The sequence below is a fragment of the Dasypus novemcinctus genome, chromosome 7, assembly GCF_030445035.2.
Source record: "Dasypus novemcinctus isolate mDasNov1 chromosome 7, mDasNov1.1.hap2, whole genome shotgun sequence".
Classification (NCBI taxonomy): Eukaryota; Metazoa; Chordata; class Mammalia; order Cingulata; family Dasypodidae; genus Dasypus; species Dasypus novemcinctus.
This window is the reverse complement of record NC_080679.1, coordinates 79,523,673-79,542,568: the sequence shown is the minus strand read 5'-3', so window position 1 is coordinate 79,542,568 and position 18,896 is coordinate 79,523,673. Positions and strand designations below refer to the sequence as shown.

Here is an 18,896-nt window from a genome sequence, read left to right as displayed (position 1 = left end):
TGTGTACAGGTCAGAGATGGGAGAGCAACTGGCAGCACTGAGAGATGGCTGGAGATCAACCCACTGGACCATGAGACGTCTCGTCACTTAAATTCAAGTTCTACCTCATCCTAAAATGGCTTTGTTTCCCCAGCTGTGGTGAAAGAGAGAAGGGAAAAAAGGTATGCATGGTTATCCTTGAAAGCTTTTTAGTTCCTTTGCTGATGCATTTGAAATGTTTAAAATGGTATCTTCTGATATCTTCTGAGAGAAAAGATTATTTAATAATAGAAATTAAAATAATAGATTCTATTTTCTTGAAAAATTCATCTAGCCAAATTTATACAAGATAATTTAAAATAAGGTTAAAGTTATCCTTTAGTCTATAGAATGAATTTGTATTTGTTCCAATCCACACTTTAGGGTAAAATAAACGTTATTTCTGCAGTAGGATCAGTCCCTCAAAAGTGCACAAAGGTGGCCTACTCTCTACCTTTGGCATATATAATCCTTTTGGCTTCTGCCTACTTGTACAGAAATAAAATATTCATATTCTCTCTACTGAAAGGGAAAAACCCTGGGTTATAGTGACTTTATGGAAAGACTATATAGAATGACAAATGTCTATGCTACCACTCCCTCATTTACTCTTGATCACCAGATATTAGCTACAGCACACTTTAAAAAAATGTGTAGCTGAAACCTAACTGTATTTGAGATGTAAGCTTAAGTTCATAATTCTAGTTGGGAAAGACATCTGCCACAAGCCTAGCAGACACTAAAGTGTGAAAAGCGATTAAAAAGTAAATAGTTCCTCTCTGTGTATGAATGTCGGCAGTCTGACTCAGGTAAAACGTTAAGCTGAAAAACCCTAACAGACTAAAAACTGAACCATCTGCACTTGCAAATTAGAATACACCAAATTGGGATGTGGGGATTAAAAAAAAAAAAAAAAATTTGAAAGGAAATTGAACATGTCACCCCTGTATTGAACTCACTATTTCTCCATGCCTGCTCAAACTCAGAGCATCAGAACTTCAGGTTGAGGCATGTGCGAGAAGGGCTAATGGAGGTTTCTCACCAGTGGACGTCTATAGGATAACAGCTTCCTCAAGTCTCTAGATAGCATTTTTTAACAGTCTGCCTGACAGCCATTCGGCCTGAAAAGTAGTCTGAAAATTAGGTCTGTAAGATTACCTGTCCCACCACCTCAAGAGACTGTTTGTCTTGCGAGGCAAATCCTGTCAACATTTTGGCCTGTACAGCTCCCGATAAGGCCAAGAAGGGAAAGAAGCACATGATGACCAGGCTTAGCTTCCAGCTGAAGGAGAAGGCAACGATCATGGCCACACTGATGTTAGCAAAGGAATTGACTATCATTCCAATTTGAGAGCCGGCAGCCTGCAAACCAAAAGCAATCAACCAACCTCAGACACGAGTCTCTTTTACCAAGGAAAAGCAACTTTGCACAAGTACCTCCAACTGAAAACCATTATGTGAAGAGGCTATTTTATATCATAAAGGGAGGTCCTTTTAAATGACAAGCATCCCTAACACATTTGAAGGCTGGATTAATAAAAATCCATTTTATTTACAATTTCTCAGGTGCTCTTCTATTAACTAATCTCATTTTATGGGTGTGAGAGCTGGGCTGTGTGAGATTAAGGTAGCCCTGAACATGGGCTGCATGTGTGTTAGGTGCTTATGCTTTCTTGAAAATACCCAGGCATTGGGCTGAGATCATATTCCTTACTAGTCAGTGAAGATTAATGCTTGCTTTATAGTTATATTCTTTGAAGTCCATACAAGATTGTAATAGGACACCACTTGGATCCTCATTAAAGTTAGCCTGCTCATTGCTAGAAAGTCACCTGCTGACTGCTATGTAGATTTTGATTAGTTTATGCAGATGAACAAAATGGATTCAGATTGAATATAGGTGGAGATTGGACCACTGTGATATTATTAGCTACACTTACCAAAAGTATTCAGTGCATGTAAGAAAAGAACTATGATTAGTAGTAAGATTTTGACAGTGTTCTTTCACAGTTTGTAACAAATGTCTCATGACAATGCAAGGTGTTGGTGGAGGGTTGATGTGTGGGACCCCTGTATGATGTTATGCATGTTTGCTTTGTAAGTTCACAACTTTTACTATACACTTACTTATTTATGTATGTTCATATATAAATGATATAAAGATAATAATCGGATTGGTTAGGGGAAAAATACTTTGTTTAGTAGTAATATTTTGACAATGCTCTTTAATTTTTAGTTAAAAAGGTTTAAAAACAATGCAAGTTATTGGTGGTAGGGTGAGATGTTATATATGTTTGTTTGATGTTATGTATGTTTGTTTTGTAAGTTCACAACTATTATACATTTATTGTTTATGTATGTTTATATATGAGTGATATATTTCAATAAATTTCAAAAAAAAAAGTATTCAGAGGCTGTCAAGGCTTCATTTCAGTGGTTGCTGTGCAGATAAGACCAAGAGTTGGTACAAACTGTGTAGAAAACAGCTAGATGGGTAACAATATATGACTTCTTGTCCAAAATCATAGGGACTTTAGGACTATTTAAGACTAACAATATAAAACAACAAAATGTAAGCTTTTAAAACTATACATTTTGTGGATATATTATGTATATTAATAGAAAATTTAACCCTTAGGGGCTAAGGCACTGGTATGCAAGAATAATCAGCATCACTATACTGTATTGAAGACTCAAGTGGAAAATGAACTGTGTGTTCCAAAAAAATTTCTATGTGTTGGTTCTAACTTTCTTGAGACAGGCGTGGAAGGCTAAATTAAAAATTTCTAGTTGGCAAGACCATCAGACATTACAGGGCAATTGAAAAGCAGCTATCTAGTTTTTCTTTGGGAATTAATTATTTTTCCCTTTTACATTTTATTTGCTATTTTAAAATTTTAAAACAGTTATGCTGCCTAAGACACAAATAAAAATATGTATATATACAGATACATATACATATAAATATTTTGCTTTGTTTTCACACAAAAAGAGGATCATACTCTACATACTACTTTGATTTTCTCACTTATCAATGTAACATAACCATATAATCATCCCTCTCTATCCTTCCAGATCAACACATACAACAGGTTTTTTGTTGTTGTTGTTTTTCTTTTCGTTTGTTTTTTTTCTGGTACCCAGGGCTGGGGATTAAACCCCAGACCTCGTACGTAGGAGCCAATACTCAACCACTGAGCCACATCTGCTCTCACGTATGTTTTAAAAATAGCTACCTAATAATCCTTAGTATGGATGTATCATAATTCATTAAACTAATTTCCTATTGATGGATATTCAGGTATTTTTCCAGGGGACTTTATATTTTTGGCCAACATAAAAAATTATTTCATAATAATTGTATGTACATTTTTATACAATAGGGATTTTATTTCTGTAGAAGAGAATTTATTCATGTAAATACTGGCCAAACGGTACATATATCGTTTAATTTTAATAACTCTTTTCAGACTAATTTCTAAAAGATGTTGAAAGAATTCATATAGTGACCAACCTTGTATGAGAGTATCAGTTACTCCTTATCTTCATGAATACAGGACATTGGCATTCGTGTTAATTTTTGTAGAGTTAAATGGTGTCTCCTTGTTTTAACTTGCATTTCCCTAACTAATAGTTAGATTGAGCAATTCTTCATTTGCTTATTGACCTCTTGTATTTCTTTTTCTGTGACTTGCTGGTTAGCATACCATTTTTCACCGTTTTTTGATTAGTTCATTTTTGTTCTACCAATTTTAGGAGCGCCACGTTTATTAGGTATATTAATCTTTGTTTTAAGTATTTTCCTAGTTTAGCATTGATTTATACAATCACTTAAAATTATTATGTAAACAAACAGGTCTTCCCTTTTAAGGTTTTGGGTTCACTGTCTTGCTCAGGAGAATCTCCTCTACTCCCTCTGTGAGTACTCTTCCTCAAAAGGGTTGGGAAGTTCTAGTTAATACGTTAAATGGTACAAGAAAGTAAAACAACTGGCATGAATATTGACAAAGACAAGATGAGACAAAATTATCTTTATGTATAATTTGATTAAAAACCTAGAAAACCCAAGAGGGTATATTAAAATGTAAAAGGACTTTAATTAATAAGAAACTGGGAAATGTGGATAAATATAAGAAAAATGTGCAAAAATAGCTTTTATCTCTACCAACATTCCTTTGGGAGGGGCTTTGCGGGTTTGAGGGTGGCTGGGGATGGGCGGAAGGGTAATATTGCCCAAAAGTGGGGGGAGAGAGGGGTAGCATACAAACATAGGAGAGTGTCAGGTGTTGGTGGAGAGTAAAATGCCAAGAAAATCGTATCAAAATATAATTAAGAGGGTTACCTGTTTAGAATGCTCGGAGGGCATGGTCCGATGCGGGACGGGCTCCTGGGGAATGTCTGAATGCTCATTTTGCCAGAGTGGGTGACACCATTGGGTAGAGACCCAAGTAGTGAGAGTGGGGGTGGATCCACATCCTGGGGAGGACTAATGCCATCAAATAGAGGGAACTGTATCTCTCGAGAGAAAGGGTGGCTCCCAGGGCATTGGGGCAGTTGAGCAAGTTAGGCCCTGAACACTGTTGCAAGTATCTCTGGACGTGGCTCCTCGGGAAACGGAGGTTGGCTGTCACTGTGGACACCACGGGGATGGGAAAATGGATGTTAAATGTGTGGAACCAAGGTAAATGTGGCATAAGAGAGGAGTTTCGAGAGAATACACAAGGATGGATATAAAACATGTAATATTACACCATAAACATATAGGGGACGACAGACTGATAATGTAAACCATAATGTAAAACATAGGATAACTAAAAAATTAGAAAACTGTGTATCCTAAAGTATGCACCACAATGTAAGCACAGATGTCACCTTGTTTGAAAGCTATTGTCTCAGACTCTGTACATCACTTTAAGTAAATATGATGTGAATAGGGTGTAAGAGTATCACTGTGGAAGGGAAAAGGTTTTGTGGTGGATGTGTGGGAGTGCTGTATATTATATATATGAATTGCTGTGGTCTAGGGCTCTTGTTAAGAGAAGTTCAATAATTAGGGGAAAAAAAAAGAAAAAGATAGGATGTAGAATTTTTTCCAAGTCAACACGTATTCTATATCTAACCTTTAAACCCATCGCTATATGCCATTTTGCTAGTAAGGGATCCTGACATTATATTGGGCTTCAATTTTCAGGAAGTTCTGGATCATAGAGTGGTTCAACAATGGCAACGGAGGAATACTGGTATAGGATACTATTGACAGGTGATATATGGCTGACAGGGAGCTATACAGGACATATGTCCAGGGTGCATGGTAATGTTTTGATATACTCATAGTGGCAACAATTAAAAACTACAGCTGGGGGAGTACTGGGTTCCTGGCCGGTGGTGCTCTGTCGTGGTCCCTAGGGGAGCAGCGACAGTCTCCCAGGTGCAGCAGCAAGGACCGGGAAGGAATGAGGGTCCAACAATGAGCCCCTGATGCTAATGACTATGCTTGTGAGCTGATATGCCTGAAATAAGAACAAGGCGTAGAGCAGCATTGTGCCTGGGAATTTCCTCCTGACAGCCTTCATGTTACTCAAATGTGGCCAGTCTCGAAGACAAACTCAGCATGTAAATGCAATGCCTTCCCCCCAGCATGGGACATGACACCTGGGGATGAGCCTCCCTGGCACCGAGGGATCACTATCAACTACCAACTGATGATGCAACTGGAAAATGACCTTGAATGGAAGGTTCAATGCAGATCAGCAGAATATCCCTGTCTACATAAAATAACATGACTTTAAAATGCTGTTTGACCTAATGTAAGGGGGAAATGGAAAGGAGAAATGAGTTTATATGGCTACGAGTCTCTAAAAAAGAGTCTGGAGGCTGTCAGAAGGATTGTCCTTATGCACAACTGAGCAGAGTCTAAGAGACAGATAAAGTAGATACAACCACCAGGTATTGGTTCCTTTGAGGGCTAAAGAGACCCATGGGTGCTATGGTCATGGCAGATGGGGTTAACTGCCATGTCAGATGGCCCTTCTTTGGAGCGGGTGTTTATGCGTGATGAATCTGGACTCAGATGGGATCTCTCTTCATAAGACTTTCATGCTACTGTGGTGGAGTTGTAGTTGGTGTTGGGGTTTAAGATATATTTAGGGGATCTGAATCTCTGGACTGACAATGTGATAGCCAGGCCCTGAGCCTCAACAGACTCCAGCACCTACAATCTGATTTACTGGACTGACCTCACTCAGTTAAGATGGAGTTGAAGAAGGACAACCACCACACCATGGAGCCTAGAGTGCCTACAACTGAAAGCGGGAGAATTGCAACCAGTATCCATGTGGAATCTGAGCCTCCTCTTGACATAGAGGTGCAATGGACACAACCAATTCAATGTCCACAGAGAAAAGGTGGCATTGGAGTGGGAAAAGTGGACATAGTGGCTAATGGGTATGGGGAATGGCAGGAAGAGACGAGATGTGGAGGCGTCTTTGGGACTTGGAGCAGCCCTGGATGGTGCTTCAGGGGCAATCACCAGACATTGTAAATCCTCATAGGGCCCACTGGATGGAATGGGGGAGAGTATGGGCCATGATGTGGACCACTGACCATGAGGTGCAGAGGTGCCCAGAGATGTACTTACCAAATGCAATGGATGTGTCATGATGATGGGAGTGAGTGTTGCTGGGGGGGGAGTGGTGGGGTGGGGGTGGTGGTGTTGAATGGGTCCTCATATATTTTTTTTAATGTAATATTTTTACAAAACCAATTAAAAAAAAAAAGTCCTCTGAAGATTGAAGGACACAAACATAGAATAAATGGATAAGCCAATATGATGGCATATTTATTTAAACTAAGTTCAAGAATAAGGGGAAATGGGGAACAGGTATAGTTCAGTGGTTTGAGTGCCTGCTTCCCACATATGAGGTCTCAGGTTCAATTCCCAGTACCTCCAAAAAATAATAATAAGGTGAAATAGATCCTATAACACTGAGATGATGAAAGCAAAATTGATACAAATTCTTTAAGCAGTTAAAACAAGAAAACCTTCAAAGTGATTATACTCATTGATCCAGTGACTACATTTTTAAGGCTTGATCTTGAGAAAATAATTAAGGATATGCCAAGTTTGATGTAAAATGTTATACATTGATTACAGGTGGAGAAAAAGAAACAAGGAAAAATATCTAAGTAGGGAATTCTTTAAGAAATGATGACATATTAAATTACGTATTATGCAGACATTAAAATCCATTGTAGAGAAAATATATAACAACAGAAAATGATCACATCAGATTGTTTTAGGGGAAAAAGAAAGGTTACAGAACCATATGTAAGTAGAGTATGACCCAAAGACTGTGGAAAACACATGTATATACAGAGAAAACCTAGAAGGATCAAAACCAAAACATTTACAGGGATTTTCCTCTAAGAGGATTCCATGTTCCTTTAAAATTCTCCCATTTCATTTTCAATATTTTGGGCTGAACTGTCTGGGAGTCAAGATACACTACAGTACAGCACTATAAATACAGTGAAGTTTTCTCTTCCCAGAGCCTCACAAACCAACCATGGTTTAGTTAAAATCACTCTTTTTCTTTTCTTCTTTTTTTCTGGCTCTTTTCCTTGTCATAGATTGTGTCTAGTAAGTGTTAGATGGCAAATTTTACTTTTGCTAATTTAACCCAAACATCCTATCCATGTGGGTAACTCCCTTGAACAAGACTGCAAGTTCTGGGGTTTAGAAACCACAGTTTTGTCCCTTTTAGACAGAAAGACAGTTCTCTGAAGGCTTCAAGATTCTAGATACCTGTTGGTTTCCCTCAGTTTCCTGACTAGGCTCTTATCAGAGGCTGCTCAGAACAGTTTCTTTTCTTCTAAATTTAACTGTATCCTAAATAAATACTTGTCGAGTAAGGAAGGCTTTCTTTCACAGACTCATTGCTTACCCCCTCTGGAGTAGACTTTGAGTCTTGTTGAATCCGAGGCTGCGGGCTGAAAATGGTCTGCAAAATGACTCTCAAGAAAGCTTCTCAGTTGCTAGACTCAGGGGAAATTCAAGATGTTGACAGATATTGGCACATTAGAAAACTCTAATTCTAGGCACTGCCTGGGTGACAATGTGCTTTAACTGTTGTTTGTTAGCACTGGAAATGGATATATATATATATGGAGTATATCTCAAATCCACTAGCTCCTATTCCACAGGAAACACATAGGTGATTCCTAGAATGCTCAAAGGAAAGAATTTCTTCTCCAGTTAATACACCCCCAGTTTCCCCCCATAACTTACCCCTTGAACTTGGGAAGCATCTGTAGCAAGCCTTGTTGTCAGTGCTCCAGAGCTATTTCTTAAGTCATCAAACCAGCCAATATCTTGCCCTAACATTGCCTTGAAACCATATTTGCGTAACCTTTTGGTAAGGAGCTCCCCGGATTTAGCAAATGTGTATCCCTAAACCATAAAGAAGTCGTTAGTGACATTTTAACTTGAAAAAGGGAGAAACAGAAGTTATCAGTTACTTAAAAAACATTCCTTACCTGCAGAAATTGGGTGCAAAAGGATGCAAGGCCCACTACTACAAAGAGTACACATATACCGTGGATCTGTGACCTTTGCTCTTCTCTGTCAGGAATTGAAAAAGTCTTTGAAAGATAATAAGCAAGAAAGTATCTTTATTATTACAAACAATAGCAAATAAAACAAATTCAAACATGTTTAAAAGAAATTTATTTTAAGCATTCAGGTTAAAAAAGGTTCCACTTTAAATATACTAATAAATAAGCCAAAGTTAACAATGAACATGACGATGATGCACTTTAATTTCTTGTAGAGAACCCAATGACTGAAAGCCAATATTGACAACTTACAGGATTTTGTCTTATTTTTTTGCCTGATTAGGCAATTGTGTTGATTTTCTTTGACATAGATGAAAAAGATGATGAAATACTCCAAATGTAATAAAATGGAGAAGGAAGGAAGAAGGGAAGGAGGGAAAGAGAGAAGAAAGGAAGGAGGGAAGGAAGGAAGGAAGGGAGGGAGGGAGGAAGGGAAGGAGGGAGGAATGACATATTACAATGACGTCCTACAGTGAAATATGTATCAGGTACTATAAGGTTTTCCTAATTCAGGCTAAGTGAAGGAACTGTGAGAGTTCAGAAAAAGTATGTTAGAGAATGCTATAATAAATCCTTATTTATTGTTCTGGGTTAATTCAAGTAACTTGAACAATGCCAACAGTTGTTCAAAGGAATGTTTTTTATTCAATAAATATTTATTGAGGGCCTCCAATATGTAAAATAACTCTCCTGAAAACAATTTATACTGTTCCATTAATGAATCATCTTTTGTAAAGCAAAAATAACCTGTCCAAATTATTACCATTAGCAAATTTGGGGGAAGGAATGGATTTTGGATTAATGAAGTTTTTACTGATTCTAGGACAAGGAGTTTCCAGGGCCTTCATGACTCTTAATAGAGGTGAAAGTGGTTTCAGAAGACACCCCAGCATAGCATAATTCACAAGTTTACTTCCCAGAATTTAAAAATTCAGGGATTTAAAAATATATATCAGTTTGGTTTTAAAAGTCACTATACAAATGCCTCTAAATCCCAAATTGTTATGCCACAATTCCCATTCCTCCCTAAAGTCTACCTATTATAAGCATAAAGTATGAGAACTACAGATTATCTAGTTTAGCTCTTATTTTATAGATGGAAGACTATAAAAAGACCCAAACATCAAAGAGCAAGTCGTTTGGATACTTTGTGGTAATTATTGGATAAAGAAGTTCTTATTCTTTATATTCCAGGGCAGTGGTTTTCTTTGGGGCTTGCTTTTTTGGCTCTTAGGATTATCTACTTTCTCAGAGTTCAAAAAAATATTTAGTTATTGTTAAAATCCACACGAATGTCTAACTCAATATTGGGCATCTGCCCATATCTTTTCTCAGTAAATTTCTGCTTCATGACTTCTTGTACGTTCTTTTTAATTTCTCTCCCCTTCCCCTCCCCCCTTCTCCTTCCCCTCCCCCTTCTCCCCTTCCCCTTCCCCAGTTGTCTGCTCTCTGTGTCCATTTGTTGCGTGTTCTTCTGTGTCTGCTTGCATTCTTGTCAGTGGCACAGGGAATCTGTGTCTCTTTCTGTTGCATTATCTTGCTGCGTCAGCTCTCTGTGTGTGCAGCACCACCCTGGGTAGGTTGTACATTTTTTCTCTCCTTACAGGGTGTACTCCATGTGCGTGGTGCTCCCTTACGTGGGGGACACCCCTGTATGGCATGGCACTCCTTGCACGCATCAGCACTGCGTGAGGGCCAGCTTCACCACTTGGGTCAGGAGGCTCTGGGTTTGAATCCTGGACCTCCCATGTGGTAGGCAGATGTTCTATCCATTGAGCCAAACCCACTTCCCCTTGTACATTCTTACGTCAAAGGGCTACCCATCCATAGGTTGCTTGTTCTTAGACCAGTTGTGGTCTAGGCCAAGATCCTTGCCATTTTTGTAATGGTAAGTTTGTCTAAGGAGAAAACAAATATATTTTAAACTCTTGTGATGGGTTAGGTGCCAAATGAGTTGCTTAACTTACCTTATCTTCAGTTGGGATTTGCTTAAGTTAAGGTTCTCAAAACAACCCAGTGAGGTAGATTTTATGACTCCCTACTACAGATGAGGAAACTCAGTCTCTCAAGGGTGAGGGGCTTTTCCAAATGTGCAAAGCTCATACAGAGCAGAGACCTACTACAGATCCAGGATTGGCCACCTCCCAAGTCCATGCTTTTTCCCAGCATACTACCTTCAAAATTGCTGTGCTTGGAACACTTGGTACATTTTCCAAGTTAAATATACTGAGGGTAAATGAGGCAGAAAAACTATGCCTCCTGTGTATATTTAGGCTAAGCTAGATTAGCAACCAGACCTCTAGCAGTGCCTAATTATTTACTGGGTCTATTTTTTACACTGTAGTCTCAATACAACAAATGTGCATATTGTGTCCTTTAAGCATATTGGAATGAAAACAGTATAATTAAAAATAGGCTCTTATCTGACTGATGTTTATACCTTGCAAGATGAAAACATTATGAATCTATGTTGACTGTGATAATTGTGCAAAGAGGCAAAAAAAGCATCTTTTTTATCAAAGGGAAAACATAGGAAGGGTTGTTCAGCATCATTCTCTTAGCAAATATAACCCTGTGGGAACCTTAATGCTTAGCAGACCTGGGGTTTCAACTAATTCATTACTACTCTGCTCCTGCAGTCCTTAAGTGAAAAGCTCAACTGCTCAGGTTAAGTTCATCCTACAAACCTCTGGTGATAATCAGATGTATCACAGAGAATATTCTCACTGAGTAATTCTCACAAATAATTGAGTGGGTGCTCTTGGAGAGTTGTAGGCTGAATCACCCAGTCTTTTCTGTAGGTTTGCTGACTTGGCCATTTCATAGTTGTCTAGAGCTATAAGGTATCTCAGAGATCATCTGTTGATCTTTCATTTCATAGTTGTGAAAACCAAGGCCCAGAGAACTGACATGACTTGACCCTAGGGTACTCGGTATGGGGTAAGTAACTAGCAGAGCTGGCTTATGAAAAGGGGTCCCCTGACAGGGAATTTGGGACCCTTTGGGACTCTTTCCACAGCAGGTCACATACAGAGTCTGGGTGAAAGTGAGTGAATATGGTCTTTACTCAGCTTCTGTGGAATTTATTCTTTACTCTGCTTTTAAAGAAGTTGACAGCCTGGGCTTATTTTAAAAAGCAAACATCTGGGCATATTTTTGTGTCTTTACAGACTCAACTCTATCCCTTACTCCTTCTACCTCTACATCATTGCTCAGTGAGATGTATTCCTGGAGACCTCTTCTTACTAGAAAGTCAACTTTATGAGAGCAGGGGGCCTTGATTTTCTTGTGGTCCTCTATCCAGCAACAAGACCTGGCAAATAGTGATCAAAAAATATCTGTTGAACTATGAGTGGTTTTTCCTGTTTCAGGCCTGTCTTCCTCATGGTTTGGAAACTCCATTAGGGGATGGCACTATGACTGACATTTCATTCCTGGGTCCCTATCACAGTGTCTGGCACCCAGAGAAAAATCAACAAATATCCAGTAAGTAAAAAAAGAAGATTTCTATCATATTTAGGATACTGTGTTTACTAGGACATTAAGGAATACAAATTAATTATTTAAAATATTTTCAGCAAAAAGGGTTTTTGGCACCACCTAAGCAGATATTCATTTAACCAGAGTCAAAGGTTGCCATGTTTCCATTGAAGTTATTATTTTTTTGTACATGGGTCACAAGGGGGCAGTGTGAAAATTAAAACCATGGCTGAGGCCTTCCCTAAATAATTTACACAATTTAGTTTGTAAATTATCCAGGTCTTTCTGGTTAGTTCAGGCCTTTGTAGGGGCATTTTCTGCTAAGTTTCTCTAACAGAGCAGCAAGAAAAAGAAAAATAGAAGGGAAAACAAAAAGGTAAGACTTTATTATCTACTAAGCTATAACAGTGCGGTGTGCAGGCAAATACTTTAGGCTAAACTTCAGGAAACCTTCTAGTCCTGGACACCTCATCTACTGGCTGTCTCACCCTGGACAAGTTAATTAAATTCTCTAGGTTCTAGGTTTCCTACCTTGTGGACGTCACAGTATTTTGAGTGTGTGAATTTCAACTAAGATAACATGATAACATTTTGATAACTAATTTTGCAATGATCAGGTTTTATCAGAATGTCTTTCTAGAATCAGAATGCCTGGATTTGAATCCCAGCTTCACCACTTGCTAATGGTGTGAACTTGAGCAAGTTTCCTAAGTACTCTGTTTTGTTTTGTTTTTAAGAGAGATGATTAGCAAAGAAAGCGACGCTGTAAAATAGGGATAATAACAATATCTACCTCAGGGGGTTATTGGGAAATATTAATGTGTTATTATGTGCAAAGTGCTTAGGCAATATCTAGTAAATGTTTGCGGTAGCAATAGTAGTTGTTATAGAAATAAAGTCCTGTGGAAAATTTAAAAACTTCTAGGAAGTGAAAAATTGAAATAAGCTTATTTTTTATTCATGCCTTATTGTATTTCTCTCTTTTCCTACTTCCTCCTCACCTTTCCATTTTAATTGTGCCATCAGTAGGAGAGCAGAGAATTATACATCCCATGTTAACACCTACAATTATAAGTCAAACTTTGTTCCACAGCTGTTCAGTAAAATCACAATGACCCTACAATTCTTTTGCATAATTAAATGAGACTGCTTTGCATTCTGATTTGGTTTGCATGTAAGTAAATGCCTTCTTCTTATACGAAATTTGCAGTCATAGAGTCACTTGCCACAGAAACGATGGCTGTGTGAGTGCTCTGCCATTCCAAATGGGAGTGCTCAGCTTTGCCTTCTTACCTTCTGTGTGACAGAGACTCAAGGGATTTTTAATCCATACAGGTGAGAAAAAAGAGCTGGCTTTAAAACAAAGAGCCAACCTATCAAAAATACCCCACAAAGGGAAAAACAAGAGGTATAAGGGAGAATGATGCTAGCCGCGCTGCTCGCTTACCCCAAGAATTTCACTGTACAAATAGGCATAGAGTGGTGTGACACTCCCATTAACAGCTGCACCCAGCGCCCCTAACAGCATGTAGGGCCATTCCGGAGCATTGAATTTCAGAATCCTCCTCACTGGGGCAGGTTCAACTTCTTCTTCCACAGGAATGTCCTTGACATTGAGGGAAAAGAGGGTTATGTTATCATCCGAATGTGTACGCAGACATTTGGCATGTACTTATTATACAGTGGACCGCTGGGCTCGCGCCAATTTAAGAGTCATGGTTTGATTGCTTATGAGTGACCTCAGAGATCTATGAGATGCAGTGATTTGTTCGCTTGCAAGGAGTGGTTTTGAATCACTTGGTTTAGAATTGCTTGAGACCTTTCTGTAACTTGGACAAGGACCGAGCCTAGGGGCTGATCATCTGAAGGTGAGTTTGTAATTCTCTCTTCATAATCACATATGTATTCATTCTCAGGGAGTAATAAGTATGTTGGGTCTTTGAGGAAAATTATCCCCAATTTAAAACACACACAAACACAAAAACCGTACCATTGTGGTATTTACACATGTAAGGACTTGTGAAATTTTCAAGATAATTCCTTCATAAATGCTAAGGTGCGAATCTAGTAACTAGTGAAAGATCTAAGGCAGGCCAGCATACCTGAAACAGGCAAAAATAATTTAACAACTTTTTAAGTGGTCAAGTGGGTTTAGTAAGGCTTTTCTTAGCTCCCAGAAGAAATGATTATCCATTTGGTTTTCTAAATACCACATTTTCTTGATGAGGAGTGAGAATTAATATTTTCCTATTCTGATCTCTTTAGTTGTCACTAAAGTGTCAGAAGCTAGCAATTTTTATCCTATAAAAGGCAGATATTATATACAGAACCCCACCATTTTCCTCGCTATGCATATTACTTGGTGTTTAGATCTATTTAGTAAAAATATTTGTTAAATTTATTGCCCACTTTGTTTGTGAAAGGATTTTATGTAATTTATTTAGATTAGTATTGAATTTTTTACTTTTTCTATTAAAATGTACTAAAAATATCTATAGCAAATGAACTACAAAACTATTAATGCTTTCTTTCATTAACACGTAGCAATTTACCCATTAGACAGCTGTATGTCAGCTAGAAGCAACGCAAAGAACTTTCCCTTTGCTTCCAAAGTCAAAGACCACATTACCAATTCAATCAAAATGAAAGTCTGGTGTCATTTCCATTTCCTTGTAGCTGCAGACCAGATAGGATGAAAGGAGGCAGCTTAAGCCAGGGATGAATTTGCTATTGCCTCCATTTAAAGTTCTCCCCTGGTCTACCCTGAATATTTGCTCTTTGTTATTATTTCTCACTCATGCAGCAATCCTTCTGCTCAGTTATTTCTTCTCTGTCCATTTACTAACTCTAGGTGCTTATCAATACAAGAGAGGGAGAAGGGTACCTAAGAAGGAGGTTCTCAGCTGCCATGGATGGAATGTATTACCAAGTACTTTTGCACTCAGGGCTCAGTTAGTTCATCCTTAAAATGCGGGTAGGTTTTTTGGGAGAGGTAATTCTCTATGAGCAGAGGCATTTACTGCCCTTTTCCAAAGTATTTTTTTTTTCATGCATGTTTGCATTGAAAGCCGCCTTGGAAGACAGAGATAGTGTCTTCTTCCCAAGAAAAGAGCAAATGAGCTGGGGAGCAGATGTAGCTCAAGTTGTTGAGCACCTGCTTCCAATGTATGAAGTTCTGGGTTTGATCCCCAGTACCTCCTAAAATCAAACAAACAGAAAAACAAAACAGACAAACGACTCTCATTGGGGAGTGCATTAGCTCAGTGATGGTCCTGGATTTAATCCCTAGTACTTCTTAAAGATTTTTAAAAATATAGAGCAAATGTGTTTCCTGCCCATTAATAAAAGCTCAGTGATCCTCTCCTACACCATACCCAGGTTATTTGCTAGTAGCATCTGGCCTTCCTTGCCCTTCCTTGCATCACCTTGTGAATTGGGGGTTGGGTTGAAGAAGCAGTGCAAATGCTGTATTGCTATTCCTGTGAGTAATAAAATCCCTTGCTTCTGTCCCAGGGGTCTCATGTATTTAAACAACATCTATAAAGTTGTGACAGTCTAATTTATTAGCTTGAAATTTAGCAAAATATAAGATCCTTCACAGTTCGAGAGAGTCGTCTGTGTCCAAACCTGACTGCTTATCAAACTTAAGTGGGGAAATAATAAAAATACAGATTCCTGGGTCCCATTACCAGCGATTCTAATTTAGTAGGCATAAGTTTGAATTTAAATTTGAAAAACTACTCCTCCAGTAATTCTGGTGACCAAAGTCTAATTTGTAAGACCTTCAGGAGCAGATAACCTCAAGACTCCTTCTAGCACTAAATGTTTGGGATTCTATAATTCTGTTTTGAAAGTACTAGCCATGGTGTACCATCTAGGGGAATGCTGAGGAACTTGTAAAAATGCGATAAAATGCACTGATTTCTGTCTGCTCCTTAGTGCCATTAAATTCCAACATTTCCTGTAAGCTCTGTCCCCATGGTATGGTTTACCCACAGCCTGACATGTTGGAAATTTCCCTAGCCTTCTGACCTGACAGTATCCCAAACCTAAACCACAACATCTAATACATTTGAAAACAATATGATGTAATTTTTGTCCAATAGTTCTCATTCCAAGAAAAACTAACCGGAAGCAAAACTAATTGATTTAAATAGTTTCCTTGGTTTCCCTATATTAATATTTGGACTCAAGGAAACTGTCCCGTGCACCCCAAAAAAGGTGCAGTAGACAAGCCTGAATGATACAAAAATAAGAAAATCTGTCCATAAATAATTGAAATTTGATTGAATTTTATTTGAAATAGGTAGAGGAATGGTAGAGGGCTAAAATAGCACTATATGAAATACAATTAAAGTCAGTCCCTAAACAAAGTTTATTTTCTTCTCTAATTTTGCAAAACTAAATATAAAGGGAAGAAATCACAGATCACAGAGAGAGGTCAAATTAATAAAGTTTCTATGTGTTTCCTCACCGCAGATGGCATATCTCTATAATATCACTGTCAAGTGGCACAGTGCTTATTTGATTATCATATGTAAAAAAAGTATACTCCAGGGCAGGGCAGGATACAGTAGCTCTCACTCATCTTTTTTATCCCCAACACAAGACCTGACACATAACAGGTGTGCCCTCAATGTTTACAGGATGAAGGAATGAATGAAGCATTTATGCCCATGCTAATACATGCAACAAAACATTTATTTTAAAAATACTGATTGATCACCTACTATGTGGATGGCTCTTTGATAGGCACTGGACTTTCCCCCATTTCCTTCCCTCTATCTCTTTGGGAAGGCCAGGTGGAAATACAACTGCTTCTTAAATCTTCTGTCCTGATTTCTATACTTTGTTACACTGGTTCTTACACTCTGCTCATAGGGATCTCCTGCCTTGATAATAACTCTAAGATTTCATGATAAGAAATGGTAACTATGAAAGTGGAACAGAGATTCTCCAAATGAACTGATAGTCATTTTTTTCTGGGTCTTGCCTGTGTCTTGTCTCTTAACCAATGTCTTAACCCTACATTATAAGTTAGCTGTGATGAAATTAGGGATTTCTAATATTTGATCCTGACTTGATCCCATATGTATTCTGCTAGTTTTCTAATTTCACTGAAAGAGATGTTTAGAGATCACAGAGTGGGAAAACCTCTAGCATAGAGGCTTCCTCTAATCCTAAACTTCATTCATGAGCATTATAGCCAAAGCCTCACCTCATTAATGGATCCAAGAGACATCCTGAAGAGCAAAGAGAATGGGCGATAGTTCTAGCTCTGTCACCAGCTGAGACCTTCAATGGATAAATCACCCAACTTTGGAAGTTCAGATTTCTTAAGAAATCATTTCATGTGTTTTCAGAGTCAGTAAGCTAAAAAAGCACAAGGTGGCGACAACTCCTTTTCGTAAGTAGACCTTTTGTAAAGCAGCATTAGATAGGACTTGTACCAACTTGCAAAAGTAAGGTTAGGGCTTCTCCATTAAAATGAGACAAAGGGTTTCGCCAATGCTTGGGCTTGAAGAATTTAGGTAAGCATTAAAATACTTTAAAACAGTAGCATTTATTCATACAATGTTACTTGGGATTAGAAATTCCATAAGTCAAATTTTATTAACCCTAATTCTTTTTTTAAAAAAATAATTCTTTAAATCTGAAGAACTATAATTATTGTACACATGAACAATATTAATACAAACATAGGATATTTTCCTCTTGGGGCTTTAGCAAGATCACAATGGCTCCGTGTCATTTCATAATAGTAAACAGAATATTATATGGAAGACACCTCTATCTCTTTAAAACTAATCCCTATATTTGATTTAGAGTTCATTTTATTTAAATGGTTGCTTCTGAGCTTTTCCTTCATCCTGAGAACACCATCTCCGCACTACACCTTCAAGGAATCTGCTTTCTGGACTGTGCCAATCCATCTTCCAGTTTAAATAACAACAAAGTCAGGTCCACCTTCCTTCCTTTTTCCCTTCCTCCCTTCCTCCCTTCCTTCTTTCTTTCCTACTTTTTAAGTGTTTACCCAGAAATTGGGGGAAAAAAACACATAAAAATGCAAAAATTGAACATGACTGGTTCTCTTGTGTTTGAAATTTCAATGTAGTATTTGGTTCTTTCTCCCCTTAAGGTCTGTTGAAGTCCAAGTTTTATAAAACGCATCTTGTAGTTATTAGTGGCAGCACCATGGACATGAATGAAATACTTATTTTTGGAACTAGAAGAAAAAGTTAGTCTTTAATGGCAAGATGCAGTAACAAACTATGCTAGCTAAGTGTTTTCTTCGCTGTGATTCATCCTGCTTTTCCTGAGAAAAAGTGTTTTAGGAAATTTACTTAAACCAGCTCTATAACATAGTGAGACCTGTATTTATTCAATAGTAGTACATTAAAACACAAAGAGAGCCTTCATAATCCTTCTGACATAGTCATAAGTTCATACACATTGTCATTCTAAATTTGTTCTTTCTGAGCCAATGTTGACTTCCTAAATGGACTGTCATTTTGGGATTTTATTGAAGACAATTTGAAATTACTTCATGAATAATGGATGTGTCTGTAATTAAAATATACTCTGATTTATTGCTTTGATAAACTTTGTGGTTTGGGCTTTATTTCTTTCTTTTTTGGTAGAAATTAAAATTTTGATTCTAGTTTTAAAATTTCTTTATGTACTATAAGGTGCAAGACAATGAGCTAGGAGCTCCAGTTGATACAAACACAAATAAGATATAGCCACAAACTTTAAGAAGCTTATAATTTAGTCAGGGGATGAGA

General features: G+C 37.9%; 1 protein-coding gene across 2 annotated transcripts in view; it reads right to left on the bottom strand.

Moving 5' to 3' along the window:
- The window catches only part of ABCB11 (ATP binding cassette subfamily B member 11), a 147,347-nt gene that overhangs the window by 31,736 nt on the left and 96,715 nt on the right, over window positions 1–18,896 (bottom strand). For both annotated transcript variants that reach the window (XM_058300685.2, XM_058300684.1), the window contains exons 19-22: window positions 13,559–13,717; window positions 8,554–8,658; window positions 8,306–8,467; window positions 1,177–1,380 (exon numbers count right to left, since the gene is read on the bottom strand). In XM_058300685.2, coding sequence (XP_058156668.1) covers window positions 1,177–1,380; window positions 8,306–8,467; window positions 8,554–8,658; window positions 13,559–13,717 — 630 coding nt within the window. The remainder of the gene's footprint in view (window positions 1–1,176; window positions 1,381–8,305; window positions 8,468–8,553; window positions 8,659–13,558; window positions 13,718–18,896) is intronic.